General features: G+C 56.1%; 1 protein-coding gene across 10 annotated transcripts in view; it reads left to right on the top strand.

The window, feature by feature from the left end:
• SHANK2 (SH3 and multiple ankyrin repeat domains 2) overlaps positions 1–15558 on the top strand; it is a 552759-nt gene that overhangs the window by 130118 nt on the left and 407083 nt on the right. For all 10 annotated transcript variants that reach the window (XM_059932287.1, XM_059932286.1, XM_059932284.1 and 7 more), the window contains 3 exons: positions 265–416; positions 1453–1620; positions 12974–13090. In XM_059932287.1, coding sequence (XP_059788270.1) covers positions 265–416; positions 1453–1620; positions 12974–13090 — 437 coding nt within the window. The remainder of the gene's footprint in view (positions 1–264; positions 417–1452; positions 1621–12973; positions 13091–15558) is intronic.

The raw sequence follows: 15558 nt of genomic DNA, 5'->3' as shown, positions 1-15558 counted from the left end.
CAAGGCGATGATGTGGAACCCCGCCTCTGCCCCCGTTTTGATTTGCCCATGACCCCGAGAGTCACCGCCATCGTCACTAGGGTTGCCAGAGCCATGCTAAGTGCACGGACGTTTGGGGTCAGCAGGTGGATGGGAGCCGTAATGCCCTGGCGAGTCAGTCTGTCAAGCTCACTTTGGGACGTTTGAACTTGGTTAAGGGGGTCATGTGACTTGGCAGCTTTTCCCCAAGTGCTGGTTCTAACGTGCATGTGTTTGGTCCCCTAGAGACTCCCCTGACCTTAGCCACGCAGCTGGACGACCCCGTGGAGGTGATCAAAGCTCTCCGAAACGGCGGGGCCCACCTGGACTTCCGCGCCAAAGACGGGATGACGGCCCTGCACAAAGCCGCCCGCACCAGGAGCCTGCTGGCCCTGAAGGTACAGGCGGGGCCCGTCTCACACGGTGACGCCCCCTCCTCTGATACCCTGGGTACGCCCTGCCCCACTCCCCATCCCACGACAGACACCTGCGGTGACCCCAAATTGTGTCCAACTAGAGCTCAGAAGTGTGGTCTGGCCCTCCTCCCCCCCTCCTTGGTGTGGTTGCTTTTATTATAGAATCTGCTGTTCACAGAAAGTTATCTTTCCCCTTCTGATTCCGCCAAAGGGCTCGTATTTTCAGCTCAAACCCATCTCCCTCCATGGGAGGGGGGCTGCAAAGCCAGCCCTCCGCCACCGAGCCAGCCTTGCTGCTGCCAGAGCTGCCCCAGACGTTGGAAGCTGATGCGGGGGGGCGGGGTGCGGACCTCACCCCCCGTCTTCCTCCCCCCACTGTTCTCCGAGCATGCTCTACTGGCCCTGGCTCTGTGCCTGTGGACACAGGGCGCATGCCCCCAGCCCATGCTCTATCAGGGCCCTGGCGAGGAGGGGAGGGGACCCACTGCTGTGGGGTGACGACCCCCAAGATGGTGCCTTTCTGTAAAGCAGACTTCTTAACTGCATAGCAGCTGCACACTCACCAGCTGGCTTCGTTGGTAATCAAGTGTTCGTGACAATGCTTGCTAGTTTTGCCAGCTGTAGGACGTGCACGGAGATGGTTTACACTGGACTTTTAGGTTCAGTAGTACAGCTTTTTCCTGCAAATGTCACCCTCCCCTCATTGCTGTCCGCTGGTCCACAGGGATCGGTCGGGCTCAAGCAGGTAGCGCCCAGAGGGCCACGTGTGCAGAAGGCCTCCCCACCTCCCGCATGTGTAAGCACGTGTGCGTGCCTGGCACCAAGTGCTCTTTTAGGGCCAGAAACTTCGTTGTCTAAGTTGGGGCCTCCTTAACTCCAGGAGGCCGGGAAAAGCTCGGGAACCGAGGGCTCCGTCACCCTGGCCTGGGGGAGCGTGACCTTCCTCTTCCTTCTTGATCGATTCACTCCCGTGAAGGGGGCTGTGAGACCAGTGGCCACACGGCGGTGTGTTTTTCAGACGCTGTTGGAGCTTGGAGCGTCCCCGGATTACAAGGACAGCTACGGCCTCACGCCGCTGTATCACACGGCGGTGGTCGGGGGCGACCCCTGCTGTTGCGAGCTGTTGCTCCACGAGCACGCGGCCGTGAGCTGCCAGGACGAGAACGGCTGGCACGAGATCCACCAGGTGCGTGGGGCTCGCCCCTCACCGGCCATCCCGACGGGCGGGGCTGGGGTGCTGGGTGAACGCCCCCTCCGTAGGAGCCGCGGGCGCCCCGGTAGAGCGTGCAGGTGCTTTCTGAGCACAGGTGACCCAGCACAGGGCCCGACTTCCGTGGATGAGGCGCACGTTTCCCAGATCCCACCTGCAGCCGTGGAGTTGGGGGAATGTCGGCTGTAGTCGTGGCAGAAGCAGATCCACCTGGTGGCTCCGATGAAGAGTCTTTAGTGGACTGAGGGCAAGGAGAGGAGACACTGTGTCCCCGGAAACAGGGACAGCGCGCCGAGGAGGGGAGCGCCCCGCGGGAGCCGTGTCGCGGAGGGATGCGGGGAAGAAGTACCACGGCGGCTCCATCCTCCCGCCCTCCCATTGGCTGAGCCCCGCCAGAGCAGGCCAATCACGGAGCCTAGTGGTGCAGGCCTGGAGGTCAGGGTCTCCGGGTGGAGAAGGGTGGATAGTGGGTTTGGGAAAGCAGAGGGGGAGTATCTGCACAGGAGGTCAGGGGGAGAGGCCGTCCGGGAGGTCAAGGAAGAGGCTCTGACGTTCTCTCGCTCGGCCTTTACGGTGCAGTGAATTTCACTGCTTCTCAGGCTGCCTGTTTCCCTCCACCGCCGTCACCTTACACACCTGCCCATCTGAGCAGGGTCACGCACCCGCCCACTGTGGTCAGGGGACCCGGCTGCTGAGGTGCAGTGGGTGGGCCCACCCGGGTGGGCCCACCCACCCCACCCACCCCACCCCACCCCCGCCTGGCCTTTCTAGCGCTCAGTTCCGGTTCATCAGCGACCCCGCAGCCTGGAGAAGCATCCAATTCCGTCCTGTGGTGTGACGGGGCTGGGCTGGGGGAGGGGGAACTTCTGTGAAGCTGCTCACAGGACCCCCCGAGCCCACACCCTGGGCGGGACCTCGGAGGAGCAGTGATGCCTGCCTGCCTGCTGGGCCTCTGTTTGCTCATCTGTAAAGTGGGCATCAGCAGGGCCTCCCACACCTTCGGGCCATAGAAAGGACGGAATGTTAGCAAGACCCAACGTTTTCCAGATAAGTCCAGCCTTCCTGCTTTGGCCTCTTGGTTGAAGCGGTTGCTTCTGCCTGGAGTGTCACGTCCTGGGCCCCCAGCTCCCCCACCAAGGCTGCGCACAACCCCAGAGCCCGCGTTGCTCTGTTTGTCGCCCACAGTGGCGCTGGGCAGTGGATGACGTCGGTACTGTTGGCTTCCTCCGTGCGGGGGGCGGGGGGTTAGCTGCTCAGGGGACGCGGGGGACGGAGGGCCCAGCGTGGACCTCGCCAGTGACCGGTCCCAGGTCTCCAGGGCTTCACTGAAGGAGGTGCTGGGAGGAGTTGCCCCTCCCCCAGCGGGGCTGTCACTTGACATCCAAGCATCAGGCTGGAGGCCGTGGTCCCGGCAGTGGGGCTCCCAGTGGGCACTGCCAGCCTGGACAGATGGCATGGGCCTGCCCTCACACACCCGGGCACCGAAGGTGCCCCCTGGGCCTGGAAGAGGCAAAGGAGTAGGGATGTGAGTCTCCCGCTGAGGGTCTCAGTGTCGCACCAGCTTGCATCCTTCTGGAGACGTGGAAACGGAGCAGGAGGGCTTGGGTGGAGTGAAGACTCTGCGTCCCCGAGGTTTCCTGCTCGGCAGATCTCAAGTTCTGTGATGCTGTCTTTGTTTGGGTTCAGATTCGTCCTATGAAGCCACCGCGTTCCCAGGGGAGGTGTGGGCCCTGCGGGGATGTCGCTCAGCCTGAGAGGAGGCACGCGTGCCTCTCGGCGGATGGAAGGGTCAGTTGTGCGGGGAGCGAGGCCGCAAAGGGCCTGAGAGGCTGGGGGCGGAGGGCAGAGCTGAAGGGCAGGGGCAGAGGCTCAGGACGCCTCCACCAGCGGCCACCTCGACTGGCGGCCTTGCCGATTGGGGGGTGTCTGACCCACCCCCCCGCCCAGGAATGGGCCGTGCTCCAGGGATCTGCCTCCTTTAACTCAGCAAAGCAAATGAGTGCTGGAGACCCCGCTGGGCCTGGGGCCTAGGCCCATAACTGCTCACGCTCCGTGGTGTTCGGGTGCCAGGCGGCCACCATGAGCCGCTTAGCCAAAGCCCCGGGCGTTACAGCCACACCGCAGGCCCACGCCCACCCACTGGCACGGGTGTCACCTGCCAGGCCCGCTCAGTGTCCTGGACACCGAACCCAGCGGCGAACAGAAACACCCAGTCCTGTGGGTCTTACGTCCCCGTGGCGGGGGGCGGGGACAGCGAGACAAATTGATGTGAACAAAGATTACAGACCCACGCGTGCTCACACGCACACACACACGTCCGTGCGCACATGTGGAGTAGGCCCGGCTGTGCTTCACGTCTCCCCAGGATGGCTCACCCGGTGACCAGGCTGGGGCAGGACGGGGGTCCCCAGGGTGTGGGCAGTGCCCGGTCCCTCTCCTCATCTCCGCTCACAGCTGCACTTGGCTGTCAGCTCCGCGGTGCCCTTTAAAAGGCCAAGCCCGTCGTCACATGTGGACTCGTTGGGGGTGTGAAAGGGGAGAGTTTCAGGCTCCGCCGGCAGCTCCCAAGGGGGGTCCTAGCTCTGTCGGCATGAGCAGCCCTGGGGGGCCATTCAACCCCCCGGGTGACCTGCATGGAAGGAGGAGGTGCACGACCAGGGGGACCCGGGTGAGGAGGGGAGGCCACCTGAGCGCAGGAGCCCCACGTCCTCCTCGTGACCCTCAGGGTCTCTGCACAAGGGCTGCTGGTCCTGGGTAGCAGGCCAAGCTGTGAGTCTAAGAAGACAGGGTCACGCGGGGCGTCCCCCTGGGCCCATCCCCCTAGGCCGTCCGAAGGAAGAGCTGGGCCAGGTCAGCTCCACGCCTGATGTCCCGTTTAGTGATGTGTCTGAGGGCAGCCCACCCCGCCCCGCCCCCGCCATCATTGGGAAAGGAGTGTCCACAGAACAGAGACGTTTAACTCCGGGTTTCCTTGAACGCCTGAGCCCTCCCAGGACGTGACGGGCCAAATGTGTATACCACCTGGGAACCAAACCATCCTACCTGAAAACGCCTACGTTCTTTTTTTCCCTAGATTTATCCACCCTTTAGACATATTTTGTTGTTTTGCAGAGTTCTCTTTTTGAACTCCAAAATGTGAATTCAGAGTATACTGTCCTTAAATGTGGGATTCGAGAGGGATACAGGGAGAGCATTTGCCCCAAGCAGTCACGGCACTGGGGCAGTGTCCGAGTCCCCCGGGCGGTGGGCCCTGCACCATACTGGGCACGGGGACAGTGTCCCAGATGATGGGACAGACCTCAGGCCTTTGCTGGCACAGATGGGAGCTTTATCGGCACCTTTTGGAAGAATCCCCAAGGACCCTGTATTTCCATATGCCAGGCATCTGCTCCTAAGCCCCTCTGTTAAATGTAGGTTTTTCTACTATTCAGGCCTGGTGAGGCCAACCCATCAGGAGATACCTGCCAGCAAGAAGATGGTTTGTTACTGACCCCAAGAAGAGGGGCACAGCCCACCACGCACGGCCACGCAGGGAAGGCAGAGGGGGGTGTGCGCGCAGAGCCTTTACTGTGGTTTTCGAGGGAAGGAACAGGTGAGGCAGGACAAACAGGCTGAGTGACCTCAGTGGCCCTGGGGCACAGGGGCTGCCCTGTTGTCTGGGACCTGCCCTGGGTGCTTAGGACAGGCTGAGGGGCCGCCTGTTGTCTGGGACCTGCCCTGGGTGCTTAGGACAGGGGTGAGGGGCCCTGAGTGTGAGGGCCCCATAGAGGAGGGGTCAGGTGAGGACTCTGCATGGCGGTTTGTATTTGGAAGCTGTGCTCATGGCTGCGTCCTTTTCCGTCTCCGGGAATCAGCTCTTCCTGGCAGGGCAGCCCCTTCAGGGGAGCAGCCAGCAAGACCCCTGATGCCAGAGCATCAGAAACACAGAACACAAGGCAACGGAGTGCGTTCAGCCCCAGTCCAGCTGAGTGACCCCTCAGCAGGGGGGCTCCATGCCCCGACGACCTTGGAGAGACCTTGGAGAGCCCTTTGGGCTCTCTTGTCTCCTCCCCTCGCCCCCCCTTCCTACCTGTTCTCCCCTCCCCCCTCAACCAGGCTAATATTTCACCCCACTCCGTGCTGGGTTGGCCTCACACTGAGTCTGACTCCCTCATCGAATGCAGGTGACAGTCGTGGCCATCTCGCTGTCTCTTGGGACGGCTGCCCTGAGACGGAGGGTGACCGTGTGTGTTGGGGCAGTGGGGGTCACTTTCTTCGGTGCCGGCTCCCTGCCGTGGTTCCAGCCCCTGACACCCCCTGCGTGGATTCTGGTAGCACCAGAGCTACCCAACCTCCGGGGTCCCCGCCCCCCGGCAACGCCTTTGGAGCTTGGAGGCCTTGAGCCCGGTTGTCCCATCCTGCTCCGCCACCCCGCGTCACCCGTCAGGGTGCATCCACCGCCCTCTAGTGGCGGGTTTCTTTTTCACGCAAGTCCTGCGGAAGCACCCGCGTGATCCAAGCCGCTGTCTTCACCTGCTCCGCCGTGACCGTCAGGAGGGGATCGTGCAGGCTGCTCAGTGAGGAACCTCGCACACTGCCGTCCCCCCGCCCCCGGATTATCATCCTCCGTCAGGGCTCACGTTCACCCAGCAGACGCTGTCCTCACCACCTTTTCACACCCCTCCAGCAGCCCTCGCAGACACCCTCGCTGGTCTCTGAGTTAGTCGGGCCCAGAGAGGGTGAGTGACCTGCCCGAGGCTCCCAGCGCGGCTCCCGGCCAGAAGCCTGGTTCTTTGTCCGGCCTCCAGGGCTCTCAGACAGAAGCCACCCCTCTAATGACAAGGCACTTGTGGCAGAAGGAAGTAGAGGGCAGGTGGGTTTGCATTGCCCAGCTGGACTGATTCTGGCCCTGCTCTCTTGGAGAAGCACCTCGGAGTTCTGGGGTCCACAACTCCCTCTGCATGGCAGCCGACAGCTCCTTCCCAGCCGGCTGGCTCCCCATCCTTCCAGGGCACCTGAGTGCCCGCAGCCTGACCTGCTCACAGGTGTTGCAGAAGGCTCGCTTGGCTTTCCGGGGCGTTGCCCGGGGCAGGTGTTTAATTGCAGAGGGAGGTCTTCACATCCAGCCCCCAGGCCCCGCGACTGGGGACGCCCATCCCCTGAATGCTGACTTTGGAAGATAACTTTTTTGAACTGTCTGCAAACCATCTTTCAACTTGTTATTCAGGTTACTCTAATTTTTTTCATTACAAAAGAAATATCTGCTCAACATGAAAGTCTTTAAAACTACGAAGAAAGATAAGGAAGGAAGTAAAAAACACCAAAATGCATTCCCAGAACATGGTGGGCCAGATTACGGGGGCTTCACTGAAGGTTTTAGTTGCTAAGTACTGTCACATCCACCGGGGCAGTGCCCGGCACCTAGCTCCGACCTGAGGGAGGGGGGGCTTGGCTGTCTCAGGACTTGAGGAAGAGTTGCTGGTGAAGCCAAGGTTCCTGAAGAGGACACCGTCCCCAGTGAGAGGACAGCTGCTTTGTCTTGTGTTTCCACACACCTTCGTGGGCAGCTATGCCCACAGGACTGGCCCACATGGGGCGTCTCGCTCCCTTCCTCCTTCCCTGATTCTGTCGATTCCATTTGGAGGATAAGTGAGATTTCCTCCTCTTGCTGTCAGTAGCGTATATTCTGGGCTGGGATTGCAAAACCCCCTCAACATGGCCTGGGTCACCTGAGCAAGTGGCTTACCCTCTCTGAGCTTCTTTGCTAATCTCTAAAGCTGGCTGAGTAACAATTCATAGAGCTCTCAAGACAGTTAAATGATGCATTGACTATAGCGCCTGGCATCTAGTAAGTGCTCAATAATTGCTGGCCACGCCCCCATCATCACCACCATTGTCAGCATTATCATCTGGCCACGCCCCCATCATCACCATCGTCACCATCATTCTCATCTGGTCATGCCCGCATCATCACCATCATGGTCGTTATCATCTGACCACACCCCTATCACCATCATGGTCATTATCATCTGACCACACCCCCATCACCATCCTGGTCGTTATCATCTGACCACGCCCCTATCACCATCATGGTCATTATCATCTGGCCACGCCCCCATCACTGTCATCCTTATCATTGTCGTCAGGCCATGTCTGGTTTTGTCTGTGAGGAATGATACTTGGCAGTCAGAGAGCACTTAACCAATTTGCTCACAGGCCTTCACACTGGTCTCATTTGATTCCTGCAATGATTCTGTAAAGGATGTTTTATCATTTGGCCTTAACTTTGTTATTGGTTGCTATTTATTATTTATCATTTTCAAGTGAGGAGTTTTTTTGTTTTTGTTTTTTTTAATAAATTTATTTATTTATTTATTTTTGGGGTGTGTTGGGTCTTCGTTTCTGCGCGAGGGCTTTCTCCAGTTGCGGCGAGCGGGGGCCACTCTTCATCGCGGTGCGCGGGCCTCTCACTGTCGCGGCCTCTCCCATTGCGGAGCACAGGCTCCAGACACGCAGGCTCAGTAGTCGTGGCTCACGGGCTTAGTTGCTCCGCGGCATGTGGGATCTTCCCAGACCAGGGCTCGAACCCGCGTCCCCTGCATTGGCAGGCAGACTCTCAACCACTGCGCCACCAGGGAAGCCCCGGAGTTTTAACTTTAAGGAAATTACAGTTTTTGGCCACTGCTCCCTCCTGCCCCTCTTCCTCCCTGAGCTCACCCCTGCTCACCCTCAGCCCTGGGCTCCAAGTCCTCGGTGCTTCCCCTGACCCCACAGTAAGGGACAGGCCCCTGGGGAGGTTCCCTCATGGTGCTCGCAACAGGGTGTGGTCCTGGGTCTCTCTGTGTGGGTGCTTACTGCATGCTAACTGTTCTGCTGTCATATCTCCAGCTTGTCTTATAAAGTACATATTATAGGAGAAAAGCCTAAGTGTGGTGTGGACTTAAATAATTTTGCTTGTGGCACTGAACCAAGCAGAAGCATTTGCAATGCAGTGAACTCCGCATTGCTCCAATTGCATTGCACAACCCCAGGGGGCGCTGTTACGCTTGCTGTAAATTTAGGCTTGTAGATTTATCACAACAGGTGTCCAGCAGGTGGCAGTGAAGTGCTTGAAGGAAGGAGCACTCTTTTCCCTAATTTACACCAAATTATGTGTTTGGGGGGACACTCAGCACAGGTGGGTGAATCCCAAATCCCAAATCTTGTGGGGCGTCTACTCCAAATACTCGTGCCCAGGAGATTTGCAGGCAGGAGACGTGGGGCGAAGCCCCACACATACATGCATTTTCCATAAAGCATCTCAGAAAAAAATGGGTAAGCAATGTGAGTGTAAGAGGTGCTGTTTTGTTTTACATTCTAGTTACTCTCTGACCTCTGTCAATCCTTTTAATCTGTCTCCCATGGGCCAGAGAGGACAACACCCTTTTCAAAAAAAGGACAAAGGGTTAGCACGGCTTATCTTGGGGGAGGACAAATTCTTACTTTGATAAGCTTTGAGGTGCTTATGTCAAGCAAGCACTAATTTCTTTTTCTTTTTTTTTTTTTTAACTGTGAATGAGTATTTAATTTCAAACTTTAAGAGGAGTTGCAAAAGAAATACAGAGAACTCCCGTATTCCCTTCATTCAGAGACCACATTTGAGTTTTTCCCATTGTCCCAATAATGCCCATTACAGTAAAAGGATCCAGTCTGGGATCCTGCAGGAGCCCTTCCATCTGGGAGACTTCATCAGTCTTCCCTAGATTCTCTCAAGGGACTCGTGAAGATTATGGGGTAGTCATTTTGGAGACTGTCTCCCAATTTGGGTTTGCTCAGTGTTTCCTCGTGATGAGATTCAAGTTGTGCATTTTTGCAGGAATATCATGGAAGGGACGTGTGTTTCTGGCAGTCCTGTTACGTGGCAGGTGGTGACCATTTGCTGTTATTGGTGGTGTTCACTCTGACCCCCTGATCACGGGGAATCTTACAGGTTCTCCACCATAGTTTTCTCTTCCCTTTGAAGTTAGTATTTTGTGGGATCTTTAGACTATTTTAGAAAACCCCTTTTCTCAACTCCCTCTCACCTGCTAGTTTTAGCACCCAATGGTATTTCTTGTCTGAATTAAGTAGTTAATTGCTAAGTGGAGATTTTCTACTCCCATCCTTGAGTCTCACACTAATTAGTTGGCTTTCTTTTATCAGGAGGAGCTTTCTCTTCTGGTTTATTTATTCACTTATTTGTAGCAATGTGGTTTCGTGGATTTCTATTTATTCAACAGGTAACCATCTGTTAATGTTGTCCCACTTTGGGTCCAGGGAGCCGCATCAAGATGGCCTGTGTGTCCTGTGGACACACCCCCATCCTTTCTTGAGCACTTCCTTTCCTTCTGGCTCAACAAGGTATTCCAAGCTCATCTTGTTCTTTTCCTGCCTCAGCCCTGGAATCGGCCATCTCTGTAAGAAGCCCTGGTTCTTTTGAGTTCAGTAAGTCCCTTACATACGAACCTTCAAGTTGCGAGCTTTCAAAGATGAGAATGTGTGTTCGCATGTCCAGTCACGTAACTTAGTTCCCGTGTCTGGCGTTATCTGCAACCTAGGCTAACTTTGTTGGACTTACGAACAAATTGGACTTACGAATGCCCTCTCAGAACTGAACTTGTTCATGTGTAGGGGGACTTACTGTATAGAGTGGTATTTAGAACCCAAGATCCGAGTATTAAGCGTGCTCACTGCTACCGGGATATTGCTGATCCCAGCCCCTCTCAGGAGGGGGAGTTAGGGACACACGTCCTCGCACGTCCACGTGTACACACATTTACTTTTTTGCTTTTCTCTATATTGAAAACCATGTGCTTATACTGATACCTCTTTTTCCTGTCCAGTACCACAGAGTTTATTCTGGTTTTCTCCTGCACCGGATTAGTAACTCCCTTTCTTTGACAGTGGGAAACCTGCTCCCATTTTCCTTCATTCATTTACCTGTTGCTCAGCCCCCCTGAATGCAGCCAGTCTGCTGACTGGTCTGGCCAGCACCTTGCTCAGATTCCCTTCACACTTCCCCATCTGCCAGGCTGCTTCCTCAGCAAGTACGGCTTCTATCACCTAACAGCCGGTGGTTTAAAAGAAGAGACGTGCAAAGAAGAACCTTTAAAAAAGTGAATGGTAAAATTTAAGACTGGGATTACAGGAGATTTTTTTGTTTCAACACCTGTCTGACTTTTCTGGTTTCGCTTGTTTTCAAACAATAGGCTTGGAGAAAGAAGCCCTTGAGGGGGATTCTTTCCCTGACAGTCCGCCCAGAGTAAAAGGCTCTATTTTACCTTTTTGCATTGATCCTATTGTAACCCTTGGTGGGGAGAACATGAACACCATCCCGATGATGTAATGTAAAACCTCACAATTTCAGATTAACCAGGGGAAGAGGAAGGGTGAGTCTGGAGTGATTGTAAAAATGTTTTTTATGCTAACGCAGCTCTCTTTGTTTTTGACTACAGGACAATTCAATTAAGCCATAACACAGTCTTGCCTCCTGGAAGTCCTTTGGAGAGAGTTGATTAGCCAGGGCTCCTTCAATTTAAGGAACAAAAATCCCAACTCAAACTGGCTTAAGGGGAAAATGAAAGTTATGCCTAGGCTTACGTCCTGAAAAACCCAGGCACAGTTGTAGCTGAGAGGGGTCCACAGGGCATCTGTTGCTTGGCCTTGTGTGTGTGTGTGTGTATGTGTGTGTGTGTGTGTGTCTTGTTTTCTCTCTCCTTCCTTTAGCTCCCACTTCTCCCCTCCTCTGCGTTGGTGGCCCCAGCAGCTCCGGGCTTCTGTGGCTTTTTTGCTGGCCACCTTGGAGGAAAGAGAGAACTTCATTTTCTCAGTGGTTCTGACAAATGTTCCAGTCTCGTCTTCACAGGTCCCCAAGAGTCACTTGGGCATCCCCAGCCCACGCCTGTGGCCAGAAGATAGAATGTTCTGTGTCCACTGCAGCCGTGGGGGGTGGGGCAGGCTCCCAGACCTCTGGGAGTGGGGTCGGGCGGCCCCCGGAGGAAGAGGCAGGCGCTGTCGCCACAAGAAGGGAAGGCACGGGTGGGCAGGGAAAAGCAACCGTATCTTCGGTAACGATCTGCTCTGTAAACGGATGAGATGATTTTACGGCAGCACAGGGGTTGTAAGTGGATGTTTCTCAGGGTTTTTATTAAAGCTCATCCAATTACTAGTCCCCATGTCTTCCCTGTCATCTCTCCTCTCTATTAATTGGCGAGGTGTAGCTCTTTCTCGTGGACTGTGCAGAGGTGAAACTCCCCTCAATCTGTCTCAGTTATCGGAAAGGCAGGATTACTGAGCTCTTCTTCCTTTGGCTACCGTGCGGCCCAACCCGGACCACCCACAGCTGCCTGGCCTGGCCTGGCCGGCCGTCTCCCCGCCGGGTGCTTCCCCACCCTCGGTGTGAGCAGTTCTGGGTCAGAACCCCTGCTTCCTGCCTTTCACGTCTCCCTATCCGGTTGTCACCCCACCAGAGGGACGGTGGGTCTTATGCCCTTGGCACTGCCCATCACTGGGTGCCCAGGAAGTGCCGGTGGATGGGGTGGGGTGAGTCAGATATGACTTGCTTCCCAAGGTCAAGGGTTGCTCCAGCATCGAGGGGCATGTGCTGGACCTGGACGGCAGCCCCCTTGGTCACAGTACGGGGCCCTCCCTGCTCCCTGTGAGCTGCAAGGGGTGAGGGGCAGCTGACCTGGCCCCAAGCATCACTGGGGGTCCTTTCAGGCCCCTTATTCATGTGACTCTCATGAGAACCCTGGGAAGAGTAGGGTTTCCATTTACACATGAAGACAGAGGCTCAGTGAAAGTTCTGGAAAACGAGGCCAGATCTGGTTGACCCCAGAGCCCTGTTGGCTCATAAATCGCACATCACCTCCTAGAAGGGCTCAGAAAAGGGTGGGGCTGCCCCTTGCCTTGAGGAGGACAGGCGGGATCTCTTCCCAGGACACAGCCGGGTCCACGCACCGCTCCCGGCTGTTTTCACGCCTCCTCCCGGGTGGGGAGCTTGGATGAACAAGGCCTGGGACGGAGCATCCTGGTCTGCATTTCCTGGGGCAGGTCGCTGAGGCCAGGGGCAAAGACATGCCCTGGTCTCTCTGGGCTTCCCGGACCTCGGGGCTGAATGGAAGGAACGGGGGCCCCTTTGCAGACCCCCCCGTCGAACAGCTGGGCACAGTCCTCAAACCCAATACGAGCTCCTTCTCCTGATTCCCCAGGGGTCTGAGGTGTGGGACCTGGTCCAGAATGGGGGCTGGGCTGCGTTGGCCACACCGTTGGTTCTGGGGTGCTCGGTGCATCCTGGGTAGCTCCCGGTTCACAGCGTGGACTCTCGTTTCAGGCCTGCAGGTACGGACACGTGCAGCACCTGGAGCACCTGCTCTTCTACGGGGCCGACATGGGGGCCCAGAACGCCTCGGGGAACACCGCCCTGCACATCTGCGCCCTCTACAACCAGGTCAGTGAGCAGGGCGGCTGCCCCACACCCCCCATAACCACGTGGGCGCCAGGGCCAGGGCTGTGCTGAGTGCTTTGCAGGTGGATGTGCAGCTCCAGCTGCCGGCACAAAGTCCCACAGACGGGGCGGCTTAAACAGCAGACGTTTATTTCTCACAGTCCTGGCTGGATGTCCCAGATCAAGGTGCCAGCCTGCTTGGTTCCAGGAGAAGGTTGTCTTCCTGGTTTGGGTTTGCACGACCCCTCTCACTGTGTCCTTACATGTGGAGAGAGAGAAAGAGCACTGGTGTCTCTTCTTCTAAGGACACTAATCCTATCAGATCGGGGCCCCACCCTCGTGACCTCATTTAACCTGATCACCTGAAGACCCATCTCCAGACAGTCACATTGGGAGGTTACGGCTTCAACATAGGAATCTGGGGAGACGCACTCAGTGCAGAGCGGGGAGTGGTCCTCACCTGCTCCTTTGAGAGTGGTTATCCCTACTGTAGAGAAGGAAACTGAGTCACAGGAAGTGAGAGGAGGGTCCTGGGGCACAGCTGGTACAGTCAGAGATGGGCATCGAAACCCCCATGGCTGAGGGTGCAGACTCTGTGGTTATGGTGTCACACATACCCCACAGGGGGTCTCTACTGCGGGGGGCAGGGTGGAGCCATGAAATGGGGAAGGGTGTGGCTGACAGAGCCCCCAAGACAGTTATGGTGCCCCACCAGACCCCAATAGGACCACCATGAAACTGAGGTAAGCCTTACATCACTACAGGTACAAACATGTCCCCAGTGGGCTTTTTCTTTTTAATTCCTTTTTAATTGTGACTAAATATGTAAAACATAACAAACATTTGACTGTCTTAACTATTTTTAAGCATGCAGTTCAGTGCATTGACTGCACTCGCATTATTGTATGACCATCCCCTCCATCCCTCTCCAGAACTTTCCATCTTCCCAAACTGACACTCTGTCCCCATTAAATGTTCACTCCCCACGCCCTCCCCAGCCCCTGGCCCCCACCAGCTACTTTCTGTTTCTGTGGATTTGACTCCTCTAGGGACCTCATGGGAGTGGAATCACACAGGATTTGTCCTTTTGTGTTTGGCTTATTTCACTGAGCATAATGTCCTCAAGGTTTATCCACGTTGTAGCCTGTGACAGGATTTCCTTCCTTTTTAAGGCTGAGTAATCTTTCATTGTGTGGATGGACCACATTTTGTCCATTCATCCGTCAGGGGACATGGGTCGCCTCCACCTCTTGGCTGTTGTGAATAGTGATGCTGTGACCGTGCAAATCTCTCTTCAGGACCCCGCTCTCACTACTTTTGGGGACACACCCACAAGTGAAGCCTCGATGAGAACGATTTGTACAAAGCCCACAGTCTTCTGTGTGAGATGGACTGAAAACCAAGGCGAGCTGGGAGTCAGTGTGCTCGGGAAGCAGCGGGGGTGGGATGCGACTCCTGCCCCCAAGCATGCCTCCTAAATGACGGGGCGCACACCCCGTGCAGTGTGACCACTGGGCTACCGCATGGGGAGTGAAGCTGAGAGCCTCTGGTCCTGCCGAGAGGCAGGGGGAGGCCAGAAGTCGGCAGGGGGCCACGTGGAGGGGTGTGGGAAGGGGCTGGCTCCCCGGAGATGGGTTGGGGCACTGCTTCAGGGGGTGGTGTCACTTTCCTTGGTGCCTGAAGTCGAGATAGTTCCTGGACATCACTAGTAAGGGCTCCTCTGTCCTTTCTTCTTTTATTCTTCTCTTTCTCTGATTTCAAGGAACTTAAGGTCTGGAGGGGGGAGGTGTGGACACTCCACAGAGCAGCTGAGCAACATAGGGGTGGGGGGTCCACCACCTAGAGGAACAGAGGGGAAATCATGGATGAGGGTTACTGCCGGGGGCCCCTAAGCTGTGTGCACTCTGCTTATCCTCTCTCTGCCATCCAATCCAAAGCAATGGTTCCATCTTTTTGAGTGAAATCTCCAGCCTTTGCCTACACCCAAGTCCTTTCCCTGCTCACTCCATGGCTACTCCATCCCAGGCCCCTCCAGACTCTGTAATCCCACTTTGCTTCTAGCTATTGAACCCTCCTAGATTCTTTGCCCTAGAAAACTCCTATGCATCCTTCAAAACCCAACTGAGATATCCTGCCCTCAGTCAAGCCTTTCCTTGATGAGCCGCTGATAGAGTTAGTTGTACTTTTTACTCTGTAGCCCTTTGCAGTACAGCCAGGGTGAACTGCCCAGGATCAGGTCGTTATTAGGCCTTACCTGTCTTCCCTAGGGGCATCCCCTCCCCGCTTGGGCCCACCTTCTCAGGGGCATAAACCACCATCTTTCAGGGTGTCCCCTGCTCCTGGCACAGGAGAGCAGCTCAGCCAGATGCAGTTGGGGAAGAATTTCAGTTTGACTCCAAAGAGTATTCTGAGAGCTGCTGGCCAGCTCCTCAATGAAAGCATACTGATGGGATATGCACGCAGCTGGGGCC

Source organism: Balaenoptera ricei, chromosome 8, assembly GCF_028023285.1.
Source record: "Balaenoptera ricei isolate mBalRic1 chromosome 8, mBalRic1.hap2, whole genome shotgun sequence".
Classification (NCBI taxonomy): Eukaryota; Metazoa; Chordata; class Mammalia; order Artiodactyla; family Balaenopteridae; genus Balaenoptera; species Balaenoptera ricei.
The sequence above is the reverse complement of the archived record's forward strand: the minus strand, read 5'-3'. Positions and strand labels throughout refer to the sequence as shown.